The sequence below is a fragment of the Hemicordylus capensis genome, chromosome 5 (genome assembly GCF_027244095.1).
Source record: "Hemicordylus capensis ecotype Gifberg chromosome 5, rHemCap1.1.pri, whole genome shotgun sequence".
Lineage (NCBI taxonomy): Eukaryota > Metazoa > Chordata > Lepidosauria > Squamata > Cordylidae > Hemicordylus > Hemicordylus capensis.
In genome coordinates, this window is record NC_069661.1 from 167,562,409 (window position 1) to 167,582,810 (window position 20,402).

Below are 20,402 nucleotides of genomic sequence, written 5' to 3' on the forward strand. Positions count from 1 at the left end.
CTGAAATATGAGATGGAGTAACTAGGTTACAAGTGCTATGGTATCTCCAAATTTCATGAAGATCCAATGAGCAATGACTAAGATAAAGCAATTTGAAAATTGACTCCTAAGAAGAAGACTTCACTTTTGAAATATATTCTGTTGGGGTAACCTACCTTTATTTTTCCATGTCCACTTTAAATCTGTCCAAAAAATCAGATCCATACTGGAATGCTTCTTTGTTGTTTTGAAAAAAAATCCATTTGATATTTCTTGAGGTAATAGCCTTTAAAGTCCCCATTATAACACAGTAATGTGCACATAACAGCACATGTTATGTGCACATAACAGCACATGTTAGATACATGTCAGCTTGACAGATTCTTTCCAGTAGTAATATTTTCCCATCCGGCTACCTACTTTCCTTCTTAGCTGTATGGATCAGCTGAGCCACCATTATAAGCTGACATGTATCTAACCTGAGCTTCATTCAGAGCAAAGATTGCTGGTTTGCTGAGCTTCTTCTGTGTTGTAAGAGTGCAGTCCTTGGCATACTTACTCCAGAATAAGTCCTAGTGTTAATGGGAGGGGATAAGTAATGAAAATATCCCTTTAAAAATGGAAGGAAACAATGGAAAGCACACCTTCCTGTTCAGAGATTATCTTGTGTATTATGTTGAAAGAGCACCAATATTAGAATACCAAAAATTCTGCTACTATCTGATGCTTATGATTTAAGAAGTAATGACTGTTGAGAGAATACTCTGTGTCTAGTCAAGGCACAGTACTTCTCCAAAATGCCAGCTACTATATTAAATGTCCAGGCAGAAATTCAACAATCTGCAAGCTCACAAAGCCATCCATAGTCATGTGCACCTGATCTGGAATTAATCATTGCACATTTCCCATCTTCTTCATCCCAGAATTCCAGGGCTGTTTTAAAAACAAAAGTGACACAGCAGTGCTAAATGTGTCTACATACCCATATATACCCCAGTTTGATATAGTCTACTGGGGGTGGGAGGGGGAGTTGGAGGAGGGGCCCTTTGAAATACTATTGTGACATTCCTGAGTTACAGAAATCATGAAGAGCAGTATATAAATATTCATAATAATCATAATTACAGGGTGGTGATATATTTGGATTGAGGATCATGACATTGCCAGTTTTTAAAGCTTCTGCTTCTAGACGAAATTAGCAAGATGCTGAGTGCAGTGGTGCAAATGCATTGCAAAACAAATTAAAAGAGAGAGGCTCACATAGAAGAGGAAAGGGGGTGGACCTATGGCCAGGAAAAAGGACAATGAGAGACTTCTATCCAGACCAGTTGCTCAAAAGCTTGTACCTCTTTAATGAGGTCTTTTACAGACAAGTTTTCTAAAAAGAATGGCTGCATGTAAATGTCCTCCAAGCTCACAAGGACTTATCTGAAGGAAAACAAGAGCACTACAAGCACTATTGAACTGAAGGCAGAGTAGAGCCATTTGTACATGTGGTGAGAGGGCTTCTCCTGTAATTTAAAGCTCTTAGCGTATGTTCATTTCACTGAAAGAACAAAGGGCAAAATCAGTGAATTGCCCACTAGCAAATATCTTTTTATTGGACACTGATTTTCATCTAACAGCACAATAGTTGGCACATATGAGCAAAAGGCTTTCCTGTGTTGATTTTCAAGTACTGCAAGCTTGCTGTGTTCATATAAGCAGGAATTTGTCCTGTGTATGATGCTTAGCCACCATCAGTTCAACAAAACAGAAGCAGCCATTTCATCCCTTTATTGGTACTTTTTTAAATGGTTGTCCTTCAGACAGAGGTAGTTTCCCAGTGAGCAGATTGCCTTCTTACATTTAATACTGATAACTATTTTAATAACTACATCAATTTCTGTGTTTCTAATTCTGAAAAATCCCATTGCACATTACCACACTTGGAAATAAATTGATGTTAAAATGCACTTTTGAAAAAACAAAATGAATACACTTTGTTCTGTAAGGCAATACTGCTGCTGTTTGGAAAAGTGAACCTGTTTCTGGTAAAACCTAAAATTGCTCTGGCTGCCCAGCAGCTAGAAGAGTTGCATGCCAATAAAGGTTCAATACATATTAAGTACTGAAGTCTGTGGAAAATCTATCAAAGCTTTAGGCTACAAATTATTGCCCTGATTTAGCATCGGCATGCATATTTGATCTTGATCTGTACTGCAATAGTTGTCCAGGCCTTAATGAATGTGTCTGTTGATGGGCATACAAAATCATCAGAGGCCACCAATTATACACAGCTAGTTCCTGTGACAATCACTACTTAGAGCCTCACTCCCAAGTATGTCTTTTTGCCTCTTCATGGCAAAAGGTGATAATAATTTTGCTATAAGCATATCCTCTTATTTAAAGTATTATTTAGTAGTGTCAGGCACGCCATTGTTAGGGCTAGACTGAGCAGTTGTCTTGTCATGGAATTTGTTTATTTCACTTTTCAGAGAGAGAGAGAGAGAGAGAGAGAGGTCTCGATTTTAATAAACCAAAGAAATAGCAAATGGTATAAGGCAGGCATCCCCAAACTGCGGCCCTAAAGATTTTGCTGAACTACAACTCCCAGCATCCCTAGACACAATTTTTTGTGGCTGGGTATGCTGGAAGTTGTAGTTCAGCAACATCTGGAGGGCCGCAGTTTGGGGATGCCTGCTATAAGGTAATGTCTCTTCCCACCTCTTTCTCCAATGTATCTAAACATTGGATCTTCCTCTCAGTGCAGTAAAAGTGGATGATTAAGAACACAGGAATAGCCCTGGGGATAAGGCCCAAGGCCTGTCTAGTCCAGCATCCTGTTTCATACAGTGGTCCACCAGATGCCTCTTGGGAGCCCACAGGCAAAAGGTATATTCATGCCCTCTCTTCAGCAGTTGCTCCCCTGCAACTGGTATTGAGAGGCATCGTGCCTCTGAGACTGGAGGTGGCCTACAGCCACCAGACTAGTAGCCATTGTTAGACCTATGCATTAATTTGTCTAAGCCCCTTTTAAAGCCATGAAAGCTAGTGGCCATCACCACATCCTGTGGAAGAAAATTACATAGATTAATTGTGTGCTTTGTGGGAAAGTATTTGTCGGTCCAAAATTTCCCGACCTTCATTTTCATGAGATGACCCCTGGTTCTAGTGTTGTGAGAGAGGGAGAAAAATTTCTCTCTGTCCACCCTCTCCACTCCATGCATAATTGTATTCATCTTGATCATGCCTCCCCTTAGTTGCCTCTTTGCCAAGGTAAACAGCCCCAGATGCTGTAGCCTAGCCTCATAAGGAAGGTGCTCTAGGCCCCGGATCATTTTGGTTGCCCACTTCTGCACCTTTTCCAGTTCTACAATATCCTTCTTAAGATACAGTGACCAAAGCTGTATGCAGTACTCCAGATGTGGCTGCACCATAAATTTGTATAAAGGCATTATAATAGTAGCATTTTTATTTTCATTCCCCTTCCTAATGATTCCTAGCATGGAATTATCATTTTTCACATCTGCCGTGCACTGAGTCAACTCTTTCATCTCCTGTATCTGGAAAGTTAAATCAAAATCAAAAGTTAAATAGCTTAAGTTGGGCAAAGCCCCTGGATATGATTTGATCACTGTAGAAGCTATTAAGAGCAATTTGGAGTGGTGGATACCAGTATTTGTCTCACCTTTTACATATATAGATTCAACTGCCCAAGTCCCATAAGATTGGGGTTTGGCTACTAAATTTCCATTATATAAGAGAGGCAAAAGGAAACTACCAGCCAATTATTGACCAATCAGTCTTAGTATAGTCAGCAAGCTTTATGCAAAGCATGTTAATGAGAAGCTGATTACATGGCTGGAGGATGAACAGATCATAGCAGAGGAGCAGGCCGATTTTAGAACTGGATGCTCCACGATTAACCATATACTAGCCTTGCAACATTTGATAGGGAAGTATAACATTGGACCTGGCACAGCTCTATATGCTGCATTTATCGATTTTATGATAACATTTGATTCAATTGCAAGAGATGGACTTTGGAATAAAATGGAAAATTCCTCTATCGATAGACTATTACTATCTATATAATTAATTAGCTAAGCCGGCTGGATGTGCATGGCAGGCAGAAATGTGTGGGGATGCGGCAGCGGAAGCAGGCCCAGGACTGGTCACTGGGAGGGGGGGAGAAAGAAAGCAGGCAGTGGGGAGGTTCCAGCGGCCACCAGAAGGATGAGGCGCCAGCGGCCACCAGGAAGAGGAGGCGCCAGCGGAGCCACACCACCGAGAGGAGCCTGCCTGGAGCCGCACGGGCCCAGTCCGGACACAGTGAGGCGGCGACTGGGCCACCACGAAGAAGCAGCAGGCAGCAGAGCCGCGCTGCCGAGAGGAGCCCAGCTGGGCAGGCGGCAGGGGTGAGAAGAGGCGGGCAGGGGAGACTGGGGCAGTAGGTGGGGGGAAGGGGGAACCGCCAGCCCCAAGGAGCACACAGATGCTCTGTGCAGGGTCGGCTAGTTGTTGTTTAAGCTGCATGAGAATTCTCATGTGATGGTTCAGTATAATATATGTTGGCAGCTCACAAGAGAGATCCTCATTTCTAAGGGGGTTAGACGGGGTTGCATTTTAGCGCCATCGCTTTTCAATTTTTATATTAATTTGTTAATTTCTTGGTAAAGTAACCAGTCTTTTCCCCCCACCTAAATTGGCAAATAGGCATATTTCAATCCTTTTATATGCGGACAACGCAGTGTTACTGCCTCTGACGCCTGTAGGCCTGAGGCAGTCACTTCATGCTTTGGCAGCATATTGTAAAGAGGAGGAATATTATGAGAAGACCAAAATTATTCCTTTTATGAAATGCCCAAAAGTACATACATGGATGATAGATCAGCAATTGATAGAACAAGTCATGGTATTCAAATACTTGTGTGTAGTTTTTCAGACCTCGGGGAAGCGGAAAACCCATTGCAATTACATCTGCCAATCTGCTTCAAAGCTTCGGCTGTCCAGGCATTCTATAGCTTCCGAGTGGCCCACTATATTCCTGCCGCGCTAAAACTGTTTCAGGCTTAAGTTGGGTCACAACTTCTTTATGGAGCCCAGTTGTTGACAGTTGGTGTTGTTAATGACACTGAAAAAGTACAAATGAGATCTTTAAGGAACATTTTTTAGGTAGCACGATGTGTTCCCTTGTCAGTGCTTCTCAGAGAGGCGAGATTTCTTAAAATGGAGACTACGATTTGGAAATGCACATTTGTGTTTTGGTTTAAACTTCACTTCTCAGCTGGCCAATAATTTTAAGTCAAGTTGGAAAAAAGCACTGGAGATTAAGCTGCCCTACATTGGGTTTTCAAGTGAGGCTCTACTGTTAGTGGGCTATGAAAATTGCAGAATAGTTGTGCAACGTTTGATAGATTTATATCTCCAAGAGGATATAGCCAGTTTGCCAAGAGATGTTTTTCTTGGCAGTGGTTCTTCTCTGCTGAGACCTGCAAGTTATTTATATTCCATCATGGTTTCCAAGCTAAGAAGAGCCTTGACATTAGTTAGATTTAATAATTTATCTACAGCTGTTCTTGAAGGCAAATTCGAAAAGGTCCCCTATGGGGCCAGAGTTTGCCCATGTGGAGCTGGGGTTGTTGAATTTTCTGCTCATGTTGTTTTGTACTGTACATATTATAGAAATGCTCTGGCTCGATTAATTTTACCATTGCTGTCAAAATATCCAAGGCACTTAAATGCTTTCTATTTGCAAATTTTATTATCTGATATTAAGGATGTCATTTCTTTAAATGTTGCAAAATACTGTTTTGCTTTCTATAAGCTACAACCTGAGTTAACTGGATTATTGTTATTTTAAGCATCCTTAAAGTCTTAGATGATTTGTTTGACTTCTGTTGCTACTAATATTGTCTGGTCATTGACTGTATTTTAAATAAACATCAACACTTTCAGTGAGCTGTCCACCACCACCGCAAGATCTCTCTCCTGGTCAGTCACCAACAGCTCATATCCCATCAGCGTATATGTGAAGTTGGGTTTTTTTTGCCACAATATGCATCACTTTACACTTGCATACATTGAACTGAATTTGCCATTTTGTCACGCACTCCCCCAGTTTGAAGAGATCTTTTTGCAGCTCCTCACAATCTGTTGTGGATTTTACTACCCTAAATAGTTTAGTGCCATCTGCAAATTTGGCCTCTTCGCTGCTTACCCCAGCTCCTAGATCATTTATGAACAAGTGGAGCAGGGGAATGTTTCGAAGGGGCGGGGAATGTTTCAAGTTGAGAAAAGAGCATTTCTGTTTTAAATATTTTTTTCTATTTCTCACACACACACACACACACACACGTGTGTAATACACACACCAGAAGGTGTAATCATTTCTGTATTAATTTATATATTATTCATCTAGCAAGTGTTGGTGCTACATTTAAGAATTATGTCCTGCTACACATGACCCAGCTATGTTATGATTAACAATCACGCTTCGCTCCCTTAGAGAAAAGTATGTTAATATTTTGTAATTTTGAGGTAGAAGTAGCTCTCAAAAAACCTACTTTGGAATTTTGGAAAATGCAAAATTTCATAAAAATCCAGATTTGGAAATTGGTTGTATTCGGTGGAATTTCAGTTTTCCTCTATGAGAATGTTGGTGAAAAACTGTTAGAAGCAACGCTTTCTCCATCTACTTGCAATTTTTGGATAGTCTAAAATCACTCCCCAGATTCTTAGTAACAAAAGTTGAACCCACCACACCCTAGCTGTGTGATACATAGTGAAAATTAAATGTAATTTATTAATCTTTTATTTATTTACACTATTTATATCCCACTCCTCCAGTGCACTACTGCTCGGGGTGGCTCACAACAATAAAATAGATACAATGTAATATAAAACTAAGAAAATTAACCAAATTAAGTTAAACAAGTTAAAAGTCCAGGCTAAAACCACAATCAGAATAACCATTGCTATTTAATGTTTCAAATTAAAAGTTATTTAAAAAGCTAAAAATTAAGAATTATAAAAACTAAAGAACCTACCAGATAGAACCAAAGATGACACATTTAAAAGCCTCTTTTTAAAGATTAGTTTTTAGTTGTTTTTAAAAAACAATGAGGGAGGGAGCATGGCGAAGCTCTTCAGGGAAGGCTTTCCAAAACCGAGGGGCCACAACTGAAAAGGCTCCTGTAAAACATGACTCCTGTAAAACTCCTGTAAAAGGCTCAATGTAAAACAGCATTGTTCTGAAATGGATAGAGGGGAGTCACATTTTTCCCCATGGTTATCTGTAAATGAGCTAAACATGTGCCAAGTGTAATCTTTCTGGTTTGGAATATGGCTTGAATATAGATATATCACTATTATCATATATAAGAAACAAGCAGGTGCCTGTGTGTCTGTGTGTCTGTGTAGTGAAAAACTAGTTGCATCTGTCTTGCTTTCTCACAACACACATCCATTCATGGTATTAGTTGAATTGCTATGATATCAAGAAACATTAACCATTCTTACTAATGTGGTTGCGGGTTTGAGTGATAGAATGTTGGTAAGCAGTAGAAATGAGGGGGAAGAGAATGGACAGTTTGCTCAGAAGAAAAATGGCTGCTAGAGACAGGAGGATCTGTGGGTCCCTGGAGAGTAGGATATATGGCAGGCAGAACAGGTGAGATGTGACACAGAAGAAAACTTTACACAGAGCCTCTTAAGGACAAGATGACTGCCCTGTTGGTGGAAAAGTGGTGTGAAGAGGTTGGGGGCAAAATGCTGCAGAATGATTTAGAGCAGATCTCTAACCTGCAAATATCTAGTGAAATAATACTTTTCTGAGGTTTTTATTCTGTGTTTTAAATCACCCATCTTTGTAATAATTCTGATTGTGTTTATCAGTTAATGTTTCTGCCTACTCAGAAGCATATCCAGCAGGTAGATTTGAATTTAAGCAAAGCTTCATATCTTTTAAAAAAATGTTTCCTCCTGCATTTTAGATTCCCATTTTCCAAAATGAGTTTTTCATAGTTTATGTCTTAAAGCTGAAGTTGATTTTCATTTGAGATTCAAGTTTGTTTTTTAAACATTGCTGGCTTTTATTTATTTTTTCCTATTTTGGCAGGAAAACTTTTGACTTAATATAATTTCCAACTGTGATGTGTACAAGGGCTTGAAAGAGTCAATGAATCATACAGCGCTGTTTTTCTCCATTATTTAGATCGAGCTAAACCTAGTATTGTTTTCCAATTATCCATGCTTAGAATTTAGCTGCCAGAAAACCGTGAATTCTACCAATGGAATACAACGACATGAAAAAATGGTAGACATTGTGTGATAAAGGGGGAAATATGTCACTGGCCTCCACTTGCTTTGTACATCTAGCCTTGATTAGGACCTACTTGTTGCAGAAGTTGAGCATCTAATGTGCCACTGCAAATGCACCTGTTAGTTCTCATGTATTAAATTGGAAAGGGCTCACAGTAACCTCTAATTTCTTGGCAGATGAAATATTTTATGTACATCTGCAGTCTAGTCGTAACAGCAGCACAATCATTTGCATTAAAAGCATACCTGAAGTGCTAGGTGATGTCACTCTTTTGAAATTATCCAGTTGTATATCATTTTAATTCTTCTTATGTTTCCCGTTCCACATTTCCTAGCTGCAATCATCTTGGTTTGTGTATTCCTTTTCATTACAGAGACGCTGAATCAAGCATCTCCTTCTGTAAAGCTGGAAGAGGTTATTCATTTAGCCGAGCTCTGCATTGAAGTTCTGCAGCAGAATGAAGAGCACCATTCAGAGGTGAGGATAACGGTATTAGCTGTACAATAATGCTTGATAGCCACCCTGTGCAGCCTCGGTGTGAAGCAATCCTGTCAAGAAACATTGCAGCTAAAACCTCTGACATATGTTAAAGGCAATTCACATTTTCAGAGCTGTAATAGTTTTGAAGGTTATGAAACGTGAAGTGAAATAAAACTGTACTTGGATTCCCTTGAATAAGCTTCAGGTTTGAGTATTTTAAAATAAATACCAATTAAAATAGAAGGGAAAGGAAGAAATGTGTCTAGCCATTGGTGCAAAAATCACATGAAAAATGCAGGCTAATGCAAATTATTTTTCCAACTTCTCATTTCTGATTTTTTAAAGTGACATAAAACAGAAGTGCCTTATATCTGCCACAGTCATTCATAGATTTTACAGATGGAAAGGGAAAAGCTTGCTTACGTTGCTGTTCTTCAAAGCTGACACAAGACATAATTACTATTAATTTGCCCTTTTCAAAGGTGTGGGTACAATCCACCCGGAAGTAAGTGGAAAGCAAATGAATAGATGTTCTTCTTAAATGCAAGTCTTATTTATTTCAGTGAGGCTTATGCTGGAGAAATTTCTAAATCATTCATGCTGCAGGTACATCATGCAGTGAGTTCTACAAGAAAGAAAAGTGCACTTTATTTTTAAAAATGAACAAATAGGCTTTATAAACATACATTAATATTTAGCATTTTTAAATCTTATCCACTGTTTTTTTAAATGATGCTTAAAACTACTTGAAAGGAAGTTCATATTTTAAAATTAAAACCTTTATCATTTTCCTGCAAAAGCATACAAAGTGATAAACTAAGATATTATGTCTATAAATATGATCATTCAAAACATCTGCTTTTACCTCACACTGTCGATTCTAGATTTTAGCTTACATCTGTCATGTGTGAACTTGTTATGGATATTTTATTTTATAGTGAAGAAACAGCTGCTTCAATAATTTGAAATGAATTCCCAAGGGGTGTTATTCTGCACTAGTATTGTCACTGTGATACATTGTAAATAATTACTTAATAAAATATATATGTGGATTTTGTCTTCTGAGAATGTGCTTTAAATAAAACTTTTTAAAAGGAAAGTCCAAGAAGAATCCAGAAATCAAATAGTGATTGAAGAACTATCTTTTTCTTATGTTTAACCCCATAACTGACATGTTGATAAATATTTTTCCTCTTTACTAGCAATAAAAATAAATCAAACTATAATATCTGGCATTTTATTTCTAACTGTTTTCAAGAAGGTTGGACTATAATTCTGACAAATAAGATTTTTTAAAAATGTATTAATTCTCACTCCAAACATTAATTCTTGAAAGAATTCTTCTTGGTCAGTGACAGAAAAAGATAGCAGCCTCTATCTTTTGGCTTCAAACCCACGTTTTAACAATTCGACCTTTTTTCTTATTTCACAATACTTCCAAAATTATGGATTCCCTCAGGGAAAAGAGGTAAGACAGTATATTTTTGTTTTCACCATTTCATGCATGGGATAGTTAAACTTGTCTGATCATATGGTATCAATTCTGTTCATGGATGACATTTTTGTCAGATCTATCTGTAAAGTCTTTCTTCTTGTTTCTTCTTTCTTGAATCTGAACACATGGATAGACAAACCTAGAACTGTGAGAAGTGGCTTTAAGATCCACCTCTACTAAGGAGTCCTTGAATGACCTTGAGCATATCTTAGCATTGTCTGTAAAATCAGAAAATTCATGACCGATTCCATTGGGCTGTAGTGCGGGCAGACACAAAGACTGTAAAATACATTATTATTATTATTATTATTATTATTATTATTATTATTATTATTATTATTTTACATTTATATCCCGCTCTTCTTCCAAGGAGCCCAGAGCCATGTACTACATACTCGAGTTTCTCTTTCACAACAACCCTGCGAAGTAGGTTAGGCTGAGAGAGAAGTGACTGACCCAGAGTCACCCAGCTAGTTTCATGGCTGAATGGGGATTTGAACTCTGGTCTCCCGGGTCCTAGTCCAGCAGAGCTTATCATAGTGAACATCAAGCCTTTTTAATCCCTGATGTCCCTTATACAACATATTGATGCATTGCTGGAGCCAGAAGGCAGTACCACTCATGAGTTCTTCTTACGTAGCTATAATTGCTAGTTAGGTAGTGTGAAACCAGAGGCACTGTTACCCTGGGACTTCAGAGTGCAACTCCAGGGCTGCTCAGCCCCCGCTGTCTCTGGGTGATCCTCAAATTATCCACCCAGCCCCAGCACACCTGCCCCAATCTCTTCCCAGCTCCTGTGGGCCACATTGCATCCAGGGCTGGATGGGGCCAAGCACTAGTCAGCCAAGTCCAACTCGGAGTTGGACTCTCTCTCGCTCTGAAGCAGCACACCTGCTCAGTACGCCTGTTTCCAATGTCTGACGTCATGCCCTGCCCCTTCTTGTGCTGCTGCAGGCTGCTTCCGGTACAAGGAAGGCAGGCGTCCTTAGCATCAATAGCAACACACATCGCTGGCACAGAGGCGGGCGAGCAGAACCGGGTGCTGCAAGAGGGTGAGGGAGGGAAGGAGGTTCAGGCAGCTGGCAGGGTCCGCTGGTGGTGAGACTCAGAGACACCAAGCCAGCCAACGTATGAAGGCCCTGACTTCTCAGGCTGAGTGGTGTGCCACACAGGCAAGAGTGGTGAGAGAGAGGAAGAGGCAGTTGTGCCAGGCAAGTGCCTACAGTGAACCAGCCAGCACATGCCTCCCTAGCTTGCCACTGTGCACACCCAGACCAACCAGAGAACCACCACCAGACCAGTCCAGCAACAGGTAACTGAGTGAGTGCACTCATTCCAGAACTGAATTCCAGCAATTTTAGGCTGTGGCTTGGAATCCTGGAGTGGATGTGGGGTGAGAGAGAGAGAGAGAGAGAGAGAGAGAGAGAGAGTAGTGTTATAGCAGCTTCTCTCACAACCCTTATCCTAACCCGCAACAGGATCCCCCTTGGGACAAACTTGTAAACAACAATAAGATTACTAGATAGAATACAGTCAGAGTGTGCTGGTACGCTAAGGGGGATCTGGTGCTGCCTAAAGTCACAATGAAGAGCTGGAGGGCATGTGTTGTGTCTCTCTCTCTCTCTTTCTTACCCTTAATTGGGAGTAAGAAGCACACACATGTCCAAGTGGTGCAATGATCATGCAAGGGGGGTCCCATAATCCCATTAGGTCCAGGTTCCAAAATTACCTAGCTGTACCACTGGTGAGAACACTGAGAATGGTTGAACTGTTAGGATGCAAACCATTTTGCTGAGGGATCCCTGAACAGGAAATGCAGAAAGGATAAAAGTCTGTGCCTCCTTAGTCTTGGGCAGATCATCAGCAAAGCTGAGCCACCACAGAGATGCCAGCAAACCTTATTATATAATGCTATATAAAATTTATAAATAGTAGTGAAGTAATATAAAAACATTAGCCTTTAATCTCATACAGTGACTTATTTTCTTCCTCTTGAATGCATGTGATAAATCACTAATTGCATTCATCTTTGTTTCTTGTTATATGATGAAATAACGTGGTGTCTATAGCTGTCGTCTATCCAGTTTTTCCACTTTATCCCAATGGATCAAGAGAGGGTCAAGAGAATATCTCAGTATTCAAGAAAATTCCTTCTCATGATAGGTTTGCTTCCCATAGTTACAAACAGATGAGAACGGAATGCAATTGCTTCCTGGACTGCTTTGTAATTTATTTTGAATATAAATTTGAAAGAGGATTTATAGTAATGAATGCAAGGCAAGGGAATGGTTGCATAAAGAAAGATCTGCTAAAGCGCATATATCCTTCCCCTCCACTCCCCCCACCTCACCTTTCACGATAACTAACTGCATGTCTATATTGTAGAGGTTTGGAGGTTGTTTATAATTTGCTTGCATTTAAATATTACTTTTATCTAAGGCTTAGAGGGAGAACAAGTCAATTTAAAGGTTCTGACCTATTATTTTTACACTAAGTGCCAATGAAGGAACCAGTTCACTTCATTCCTGTTAACTTTGATAACAGGAAGAGCAGTCTGGGATCATTTTAAGAGCTCATCATAATCTCCCCAGAAACCTCATTCCAGCAGTTAGGGATATGTGAACGGGCTTGAGGTTGAGCCCATTCACCATCGAACTAGTTCGGCTCAAGTGCTCGCTGTTGTTTGCTGTTTTTATGACTGTTGCTTTGGAGTTTTTTTACGGTCTTAATAGATTTTGATATTTTAATGTGATTTTATGCAATTTTATTGTATTAGCTTTCGTAAACTGCCTTGGAATCCGGTTTATGAAAGGCAATATATAAATTGAACTTTTTTTTTAATAGTGTTGTGTCTGTAATTTTAAATTTAACTTTTTTTCCTGAGAGTTGAATGATGACAAATATTTTACTTTAACCTTTACCTAAAAGAGCTGCTGTGTGGGGATTCAAACCAGTGGCCCATCTAGTCTGTACAGCTTGGCTCTCAATCTGTTGTTGGGCTACAGCTCCCATCATCGTTGTTGGGCTACAGCTCCCACTATTGGCTGGGAATTATGGAAGTTATAGTCCAACAGCTGCTGGAGGGCCAAAGTTGTGCAGCCTAGACCAAAGCTATGTCCTTCCTTCCAGAGCAGCTCCTTTCCATAACTGAACCCTCTTATTTGGAACAGGGAAGCATAAACAAGAGCTTTTTCTCTGCCTTGCATTCTGCCAACTCTCAAAACAGAAATTCTCAGCCAGCTGAAGTCTTAAGCTCCCTGGGCTTTTCAGGCTGGAGCAAGCAGGAGAGCACTGAGGGAGGAGTCAGCAGGAGGTAACATTACATCCGGCCTGGTGTGGTGAAAGAGCAAACATAATAGAGGAAGGGAAGGGGTTGTCAACAGGCCACACTCAGGCCAACTGAATGGTGTGACTGATCAAAAATGGCTGGTCAAATAAACAAGTGCTATTGTCATATTCAGTGTTTTGCCACTTCTCAAGTCATAGGAGCAAGGAACTGTAGTCGGATGATTGGTCCATCCATCTCAGTACTCTCTGTACTGACTGAAAGTGACTCTCCGGAGTTTCAAATTCAGACTTCTGGCTTTCACCTTCTCAGTGTGACTCCTTGGCAAATATAGTTGTCAACTCTTACTCTAACTTATGTAATCAAGCCAGAATACTAAAAGTGAAAGCAATTATGCAGAAGACAACTGTCCCTATTTACCAGGGACAGTCGCTATTTTCTGGAATCTGGTAAACCACTGTCCATATTTTGTCCCTATATTGCCTCTCGAGAGCACCTTGTTCAATTTTTTTTCATGTGTGTTGCCAGAGTTGTCATTCTTCAGGATTCAGCTTCCTACCCAGAGTCTTCAGAACAGTGGTTCCCAGATGTTGCTTAATTACAACTCCCATCAATCCCAGCCACAATAAATTGTAGCTGAGGGTGATAGGAGTTGTAGTTCAGCAACATTTGGAGGAGCCACTGCTCTAGAAATTCAGTCTCCAAGTTGGTGGGTGCATGGATGGATGGATGCATTGTATCTTTAGTATATCTGCATCTAAGTGGATGTGCACAATACTAAAGGCACTATGTGCAGCATATAGCAGATGGAATCCAGACTTCAGCAATGGATAATTCAGTAAATCAAAAACCTTCAGTTTAAGATGAGAGTTAAGCTGCTTTACATTTTCACTTGTGCTCTAAAAAGAATGGAAATTACAAATTAAGGTGCCCATCTTAACTTACATGATATATAAGTTGTAAGACTTTGTACAATCTGGTATATTTTTATTATTTATTTATGTATTTAAAATATTTCTATACCACCCAAAACTTGCGTCTCTGGGTGGTTTACAATTAAAATCATTTCAGACATTAAAAACGTTTAAAACCTAGTATTAAACATTTTAAAGCTATAAATGTGATTAAAAGACTGGGTGAATAAATGTGTCTTCAGTGCCTTTTCAAAAGTTGCTAGAGATGGGGAGGCTCTGATTTCAACAGGTAGTTCATTCCAAAGTCCAGGGACAGCAATGGAGAACGCCTGTTCCCGAGTAGCTGCCAAACGAGTTGGCAGCAACAACAGACAAACCTCTCCAGATGATCTTAACAGGCAGTGGGGCAAAGAATACGTTCTCTTAAATACCCAGGGCCTAAGGTGTTTAGGGCTTTATAGGTAATAACCAGCATCTTGTATTTTGCCTGGAAACGTGTCAGCAGCCAGTGTAGTTCTTTCAACACAGGAATAATATGGTCTCTCCTAGATGACCCAGAGACCAACCTGGGCGCTGCATTCTGAACCAACTGCAGTTTCCGGACTATGTACAAAGGCAGCCCCACATAGAGCACATTGCATTAATCCAGCCTAGAGATTACCAGCATATGTACCACCGTTTTGAGGTCGTTCATTTCAAGAAACAGATGCAGCTGGCATATCAAAAAGCACCTCTGGCCTGCCTCAACCTGGGAGACCTGGGAGAGGTTCTGATCCAGAAGCATCCCCAGACTGCGTACCTGTTCCTTCTGGGGGAGTGTGACCCCATCCAGAACCAGCAGATCAAAATCATTTCCCAAGCTCTGACCCGACACAATAAGTACCTCTGTCCTATCTGGATTCAGCCTCAGTTTGTTATCCCTCATCCAGCCCATTATTGCCTCCAGGCAGTCATTTAGGGAGGTTATGCCTTCTCCTGATGATGTTGACATGGAGAAATAGATTTGGGTGTCATCAACATATTGATAACACCCTGCACCAAATCTCCTGATGATTTCTCCCAGTGGTTTCTTGTAGATGTTAAACAGCATTGGAGACAATACGGAATCCTGAGGGACACCATATGAAAGTTCAGATTTTGAAGAACAACCGTCTCCAAGAGACACCATCTGGAATCTGCCTGATAGGTAGGAGTGGAACCACTGCAAAGCAGTGCCTCCCACCCCCAGGCCCCTCAGATGTTCCAGAAGGATACTATGGTCAATAGTATCGAAAACAGCCGAGAGATCCAAAAGGACAACAGAGTCACTTTGTCAATTCTCAACTGAAGATCATCCATCAGGCCAACCTAGGCAGTCTCTACCCCATAGCCCACCCAAAAGCCAGTTTGAAATGGGTCTAGATTATCAGTTTCCTCCAAGATCACCTGGAGCTGGGAGGCCACCACCTTCTCAGTCACCTTGCCCAGCCATGGATGGTTGGAGACAGGCCTGTAATTGCTTAATTCAGGGATCCAAGGCAGGCTTCTTCAGAAGCAATCTAATGATTGCCTCCTTGACAAGGAGGCATCCTGTCCTCCCTCAGAGAAGCATTTATAATATCTACCAGGCCCTCTACAACAGCCTCCCTGCCAGATAGTATAAGCCATGTTGGGCAAGGATCAAGAGGGCAGGTGGTAGGCTGCACCATTCCGAGCAACTTCTCTACATCCTCAGGAGTCACAAACTGAAATTGATCCAGACTCAATTCATCAGACTCAATTCATCAGAATCATCAGACTCTGTAACAATTGTGGGGTTTGAATCTAAGTCAGCCCAAATATGAGAGATATTGTCCACACAAAAACTCATTAAAAAGGTCACAGCAAGTAATTGTTGGTTCCAAGTACTGATTCAAGGGGAAAGGACACACATTAGCCGCTTCACGACCCTGAACAACTCAGCTTAGATGTGAACTTGTAGACGTGATATGGGAGGGAAAGAATCACTTCTTTGCCGCACGTATCGCCTGAACATAGATCTTCAAATGCACTCTATGTAATAATCTGTCGGATTGGAGTTGAGTCTTTCCCCACTTGCGTTCTAGTCATCTACTTCGCCGCTTCAGCCCCCGTAGTTCTTCCGTATACCAAGGGGCCAGTTTTGAAGCAGGTCGGAGAGGACACTTAGGAGCAATCATGTCCACTGCCCTGGTGAGTTGATTATTCCAGTTCTCCGCCAGAGTGTCGACAGGGTCACCAACAGAGCCAACACTAAATCCCTCCAAGGCTTCTTGGAATCCTATTGGATCCAGTAACCCTTTCAGGCAGACCATCTTAATGGGCCCTCTGCCCCTGTGGAGGTAGATCGTGACTCTAACCTTAACCTGATGGTGGTCCATCCATGACAATGGGGAAATCATTGGTGTCCCCACCCACGGAACACCACCCTGTTCAGAGTAAAAGACCAGATCAAGTGTGTGACCAGCAATATGTGTCAGTCCAGAGACCACTTAGGATAGGCCCATAGTTGTCATGGCTGCTATAAACTCCTGAGCCTTCCCGGACAAATTGGTCCCAAAGTGAACATTGAAGTCCCCGAGCACCACAAGCCTGAAAGACTCCAATGCCAAACTTGAGACCCAAGTCCGTCAGCTCAGTTAGGGGTTCTGTTGAGCAGCGGGGCAATTGGTATACCAACAGAAGTCTCAGTCTATCCCTGGTCCCCAAACAGGTACACACATTCAATATGGTCAGACATTACGACCAGGATCCTGGCAAGGGAGATCTTATACACCACAGCCACTCCACCTCCCTGCCCACATCCCCTCCCCTGCTGCTCAACAGAGTACTCTGGAGGGAGAAGCCAGGACCAGACTGGGTCACAAGCCTCCCCCTACCAAGTCTCTGTAATACATACCAGATCGGCCCCTTCATCCAGAATCAGATCATGGATGAGTTCAGGTTTATTCTGGGCTGACCTGACGTTACAAAGGAGCAAGTCGAGGCTCTGTGGATGGTTGGCATTGCTTTCCAAGGTCACAGAGCTTGCAAGACAGCCAGAAGGGGAAATAGCAATTAAGTTTCCGATTTCCCTTCCCCTGCAATGGCCTGATGACCTGTCAATGTTGCTTCTTTTGTTCCACACCACCACTGGAATAGCTGCCCCATAATCAGTGGATATACCCCCTGTCTCCCCATCTCCAGACAGACCCAGACACATTAAAACTCAACTCCCCAGGATTTCAGACAGAAGCCGAATTAAAATACCCACCCACATTCACACACCACAAGGAATCCTGAGCCAAACAGCCTGGCCCTCTCCCTCATTATCCCCCCAAAGTGGCTCCCCCAAAGGGGCAACAGGCAGCATTCCTATAAAGGACCAGAGCTGGACAGCTGGCCCCAGTCCTGCACACACTCCCCAGATGTTAGCCAGAAGCAGCAAGCTGCAGTCTCACAGGGTGAAGCAGAAGCAGGCAGGTAGTAGCAGAAGGAGCCAACCGCACACACTCGGTCTCCCACCCCGAGCAGCACTGAAGGGGAAGCAGATGGGCTCTTCCTCTTTCCTCTGCTGTGCTTCTAGGAGACACAGAGACAAGTAGTGTTCCTATAAAAGCCCAGAGCTGAGCAGATGACCCCAGAAAAAAAAAAAATCTTAAATATATCACTGCAGTGGGGTAATGAAAGAAAAGGGCAGGGAAGGAAACTGAAGGGCTGTGCTCCCAAGGCTCGGACAGGGCTGGCCGCCATACTGTTGTAGGCAATGCCGTAGGCACCACAACTTCAAAAGTCCTACTGCACAGACTCTTTTAGCAGTAAAGATGCATTTTTCAGCCTCTTAAAATACAACTTTTTGAAGATCAGTTGTGAAATAACCATCAATTTAGTCCTGGAGGAATATACAAAAGGCAGTTTTCTGGCATGCAGTCTAAAGGCTAAAACTATGGAAATGGACTCCAAAATCATTTAAATACCACTTCCTCAGTCCAAAATAGTGTTGCCAGACCTGTTCAAAAGAGAAAAACTTTAAACTGCTCTATCTAAGCCATATTTTACTACGTCTTCACCAAAGTTGCAGGGGATGTGTCTCTTGTCACCTTGTGAATGTGTGCTGATGGCCAGGCAGATCAGACAAATGGTTTTGATTTTATAAGAAATAGAATGTTCAGGGCTTATAATAGTGGAATGTTGAAACTACTCTCTGTCTTAACTATACTGGCATAACTGTGCCCGTATAATAAGAAAATCTTTGCTGGATGCAGTCCAGCATCCTGCCTCATGCAGCAACTCACCAGGTGCACTCAGGAGTTCCACAAATGGGAGAAAGAGGGCAACCATCTCCTCCCTTGGTCCTCCTTAGCACCTGGTGTTCAGGAGCATGCCACCTCTGATCATGATGGAATTATATAGCTACCAAGCCTAGTAGTGGTTAATAGCCCTATCCTCCATGAATTTTTCCAATCCCTTTTTAAAACTGCCTGGATTGATAGCCATCACCACATCTGGCAGCAGCGAATTCCATAGTTTCACAACACGTTGTAAAGATGTCTGTCCTGAATCTCCCAGGATTTGGCTTCAATGAATGACCCCCAGATTCTAATATTATGAGACGCTTTATGTAAGTAGTGCTTACTGTTATGCACCTCTATCATGTCCCCCCTTACCTGCCTTCTTTCTCAGCTAAAAAAGCCCAAACATTGTAGCATTTCTTTATAGGGGAATCACTCCAACCCCCTCATAATTTTGGTTACCCTTTCCTACTTCTTTTCCAACTCTACAATGTCGTTCTCAAGGTGCGGTAACTAGAACTGTACAAAGTACACCAAGTGCGGTTACACCATAGATCTGTATAAGAGCATGACTATATTGGCAGTTCCATTTCCAATCTATTTCCTAATGATTCCTAGCATAGAATGAACCTTCTTTACAGCTGCTGCACACCAAGTCAAAATTTTCAGTGACGTATCCATCATTACCCCAACACCTTCTCAGTATATATGTGAAATTTTGATTTTTAGGCCCATGTGAACCACTTTACACTTATATTAAACTGCATTTGCCCTTTGTAAAGTGTACTAGTGGGTGGGGGGCTTGGGCAGGAATTCTTGGAATGAGAATTGGTTGTTACAAGTAGGTCCCTGTTTTCATCTGTGAAATGTTGTAAGACATGGGCTTGGCTCATCTGCTTTAGTCATTTGGAATAATGTGTTCTGCATGCACTTTGTTAGCTGCTTTCCATTAATGGCATGCTTGTAGTCAGAACTGTGTGCCACTTCCACATCTTCTAGGTTGCTTGGCCATGCCCTCTACACATTCATAGGCATGTCCCATTTTAACTGGTGAAATGTTGGAAGACATGCTTTCTTGCATGCAATGTGACTAAAGCTGAGCCACTTAGTAACTCTCATGTTTAATGGGGTCAATATTTTCACATTGCTGATAGAAAGACTATGTTTTTATATTTCCATGTCTTCATTAAGCCAGTGATCACCTAGCATGTGCAAACTGAACCAATCACACCAATGCAAAATTTGGTACTGGAAATAGAATTTAACTTCTTGAACATTTTGACTTGTAATCTGATTATTTTTAAGGTTACATTTCTTACACCATAAGGGTGTGAAGATAGGCTTGATATCTGGCGACATCTCAGAAGGCTGGGGGGAAGAACTGAGCAGGATGTCTAAGAGCCAGGCTCTGGATAGGCCTCATACTTTGACTACCATATTTAATCACACAAAATAAGTACATATGTTTTTAACCCCCGATAAGTTGAATCCAAAGAAAGTTAGTCATTAAGTTGCATTGCCATTAATGGTTAATCATGACTAACTCATTTCAATTGTTTTAATTAAGCTTAGTCATGACTAACTTGCTTTAGATACTGTCTAGCCCGGATCACAGAAGGCAGGTTGAAGGCATAAATCCTAAAAGGAAGCTGGTGAACCAGCGAGTAGCTGAAGA

General features: G+C 41.4%; 1 protein-coding gene and 1 long non-coding RNA gene across 30 annotated transcripts in view; one reads left to right on the forward strand and one right to left on the reverse strand.

The window, feature by feature from the left end:
- Nucleotides 1-20,402, forward strand: part of CADPS2 (calcium dependent secretion activator 2) — a 522,314-nt gene that overhangs the window by 366,953 nt on the left and 134,959 nt on the right. For all 29 annotated transcript variants that reach the window (XR_008307725.1, XR_008307727.1, XR_008307726.1 and 26 more), the window contains one exon: nucleotides 8,658-8,761. Coding sequence is in view for 26 of the 29 variants with exons in the window: in XM_053251802.1 (XP_053107777.1) it covers nucleotides 8,658-8,761 (104 nt within the window). In the remaining 3 variants the exon portion in view is untranslated. The remainder of the gene's footprint in view (nucleotides 1-8,657; nucleotides 8,762-20,402) is intronic.
- Nucleotides 4,246-20,402, reverse strand: part of LOC128325911 (uncharacterized) — a 28,164-nt gene continuing 12,007 nt past the window's right edge. The window contains exons 4-6 of the long non-coding RNA XR_008307735.1: nucleotides 9,188-9,389; nucleotides 8,530-8,832; nucleotides 4,246-5,095 (exon numbers count right to left, since the gene is read on the reverse strand). This is a non-coding gene — a long non-coding RNA (uncharacterized LOC128325911). The remainder of the gene's footprint in view (nucleotides 5,096-8,529; nucleotides 8,833-9,187; nucleotides 9,390-20,402) is intronic.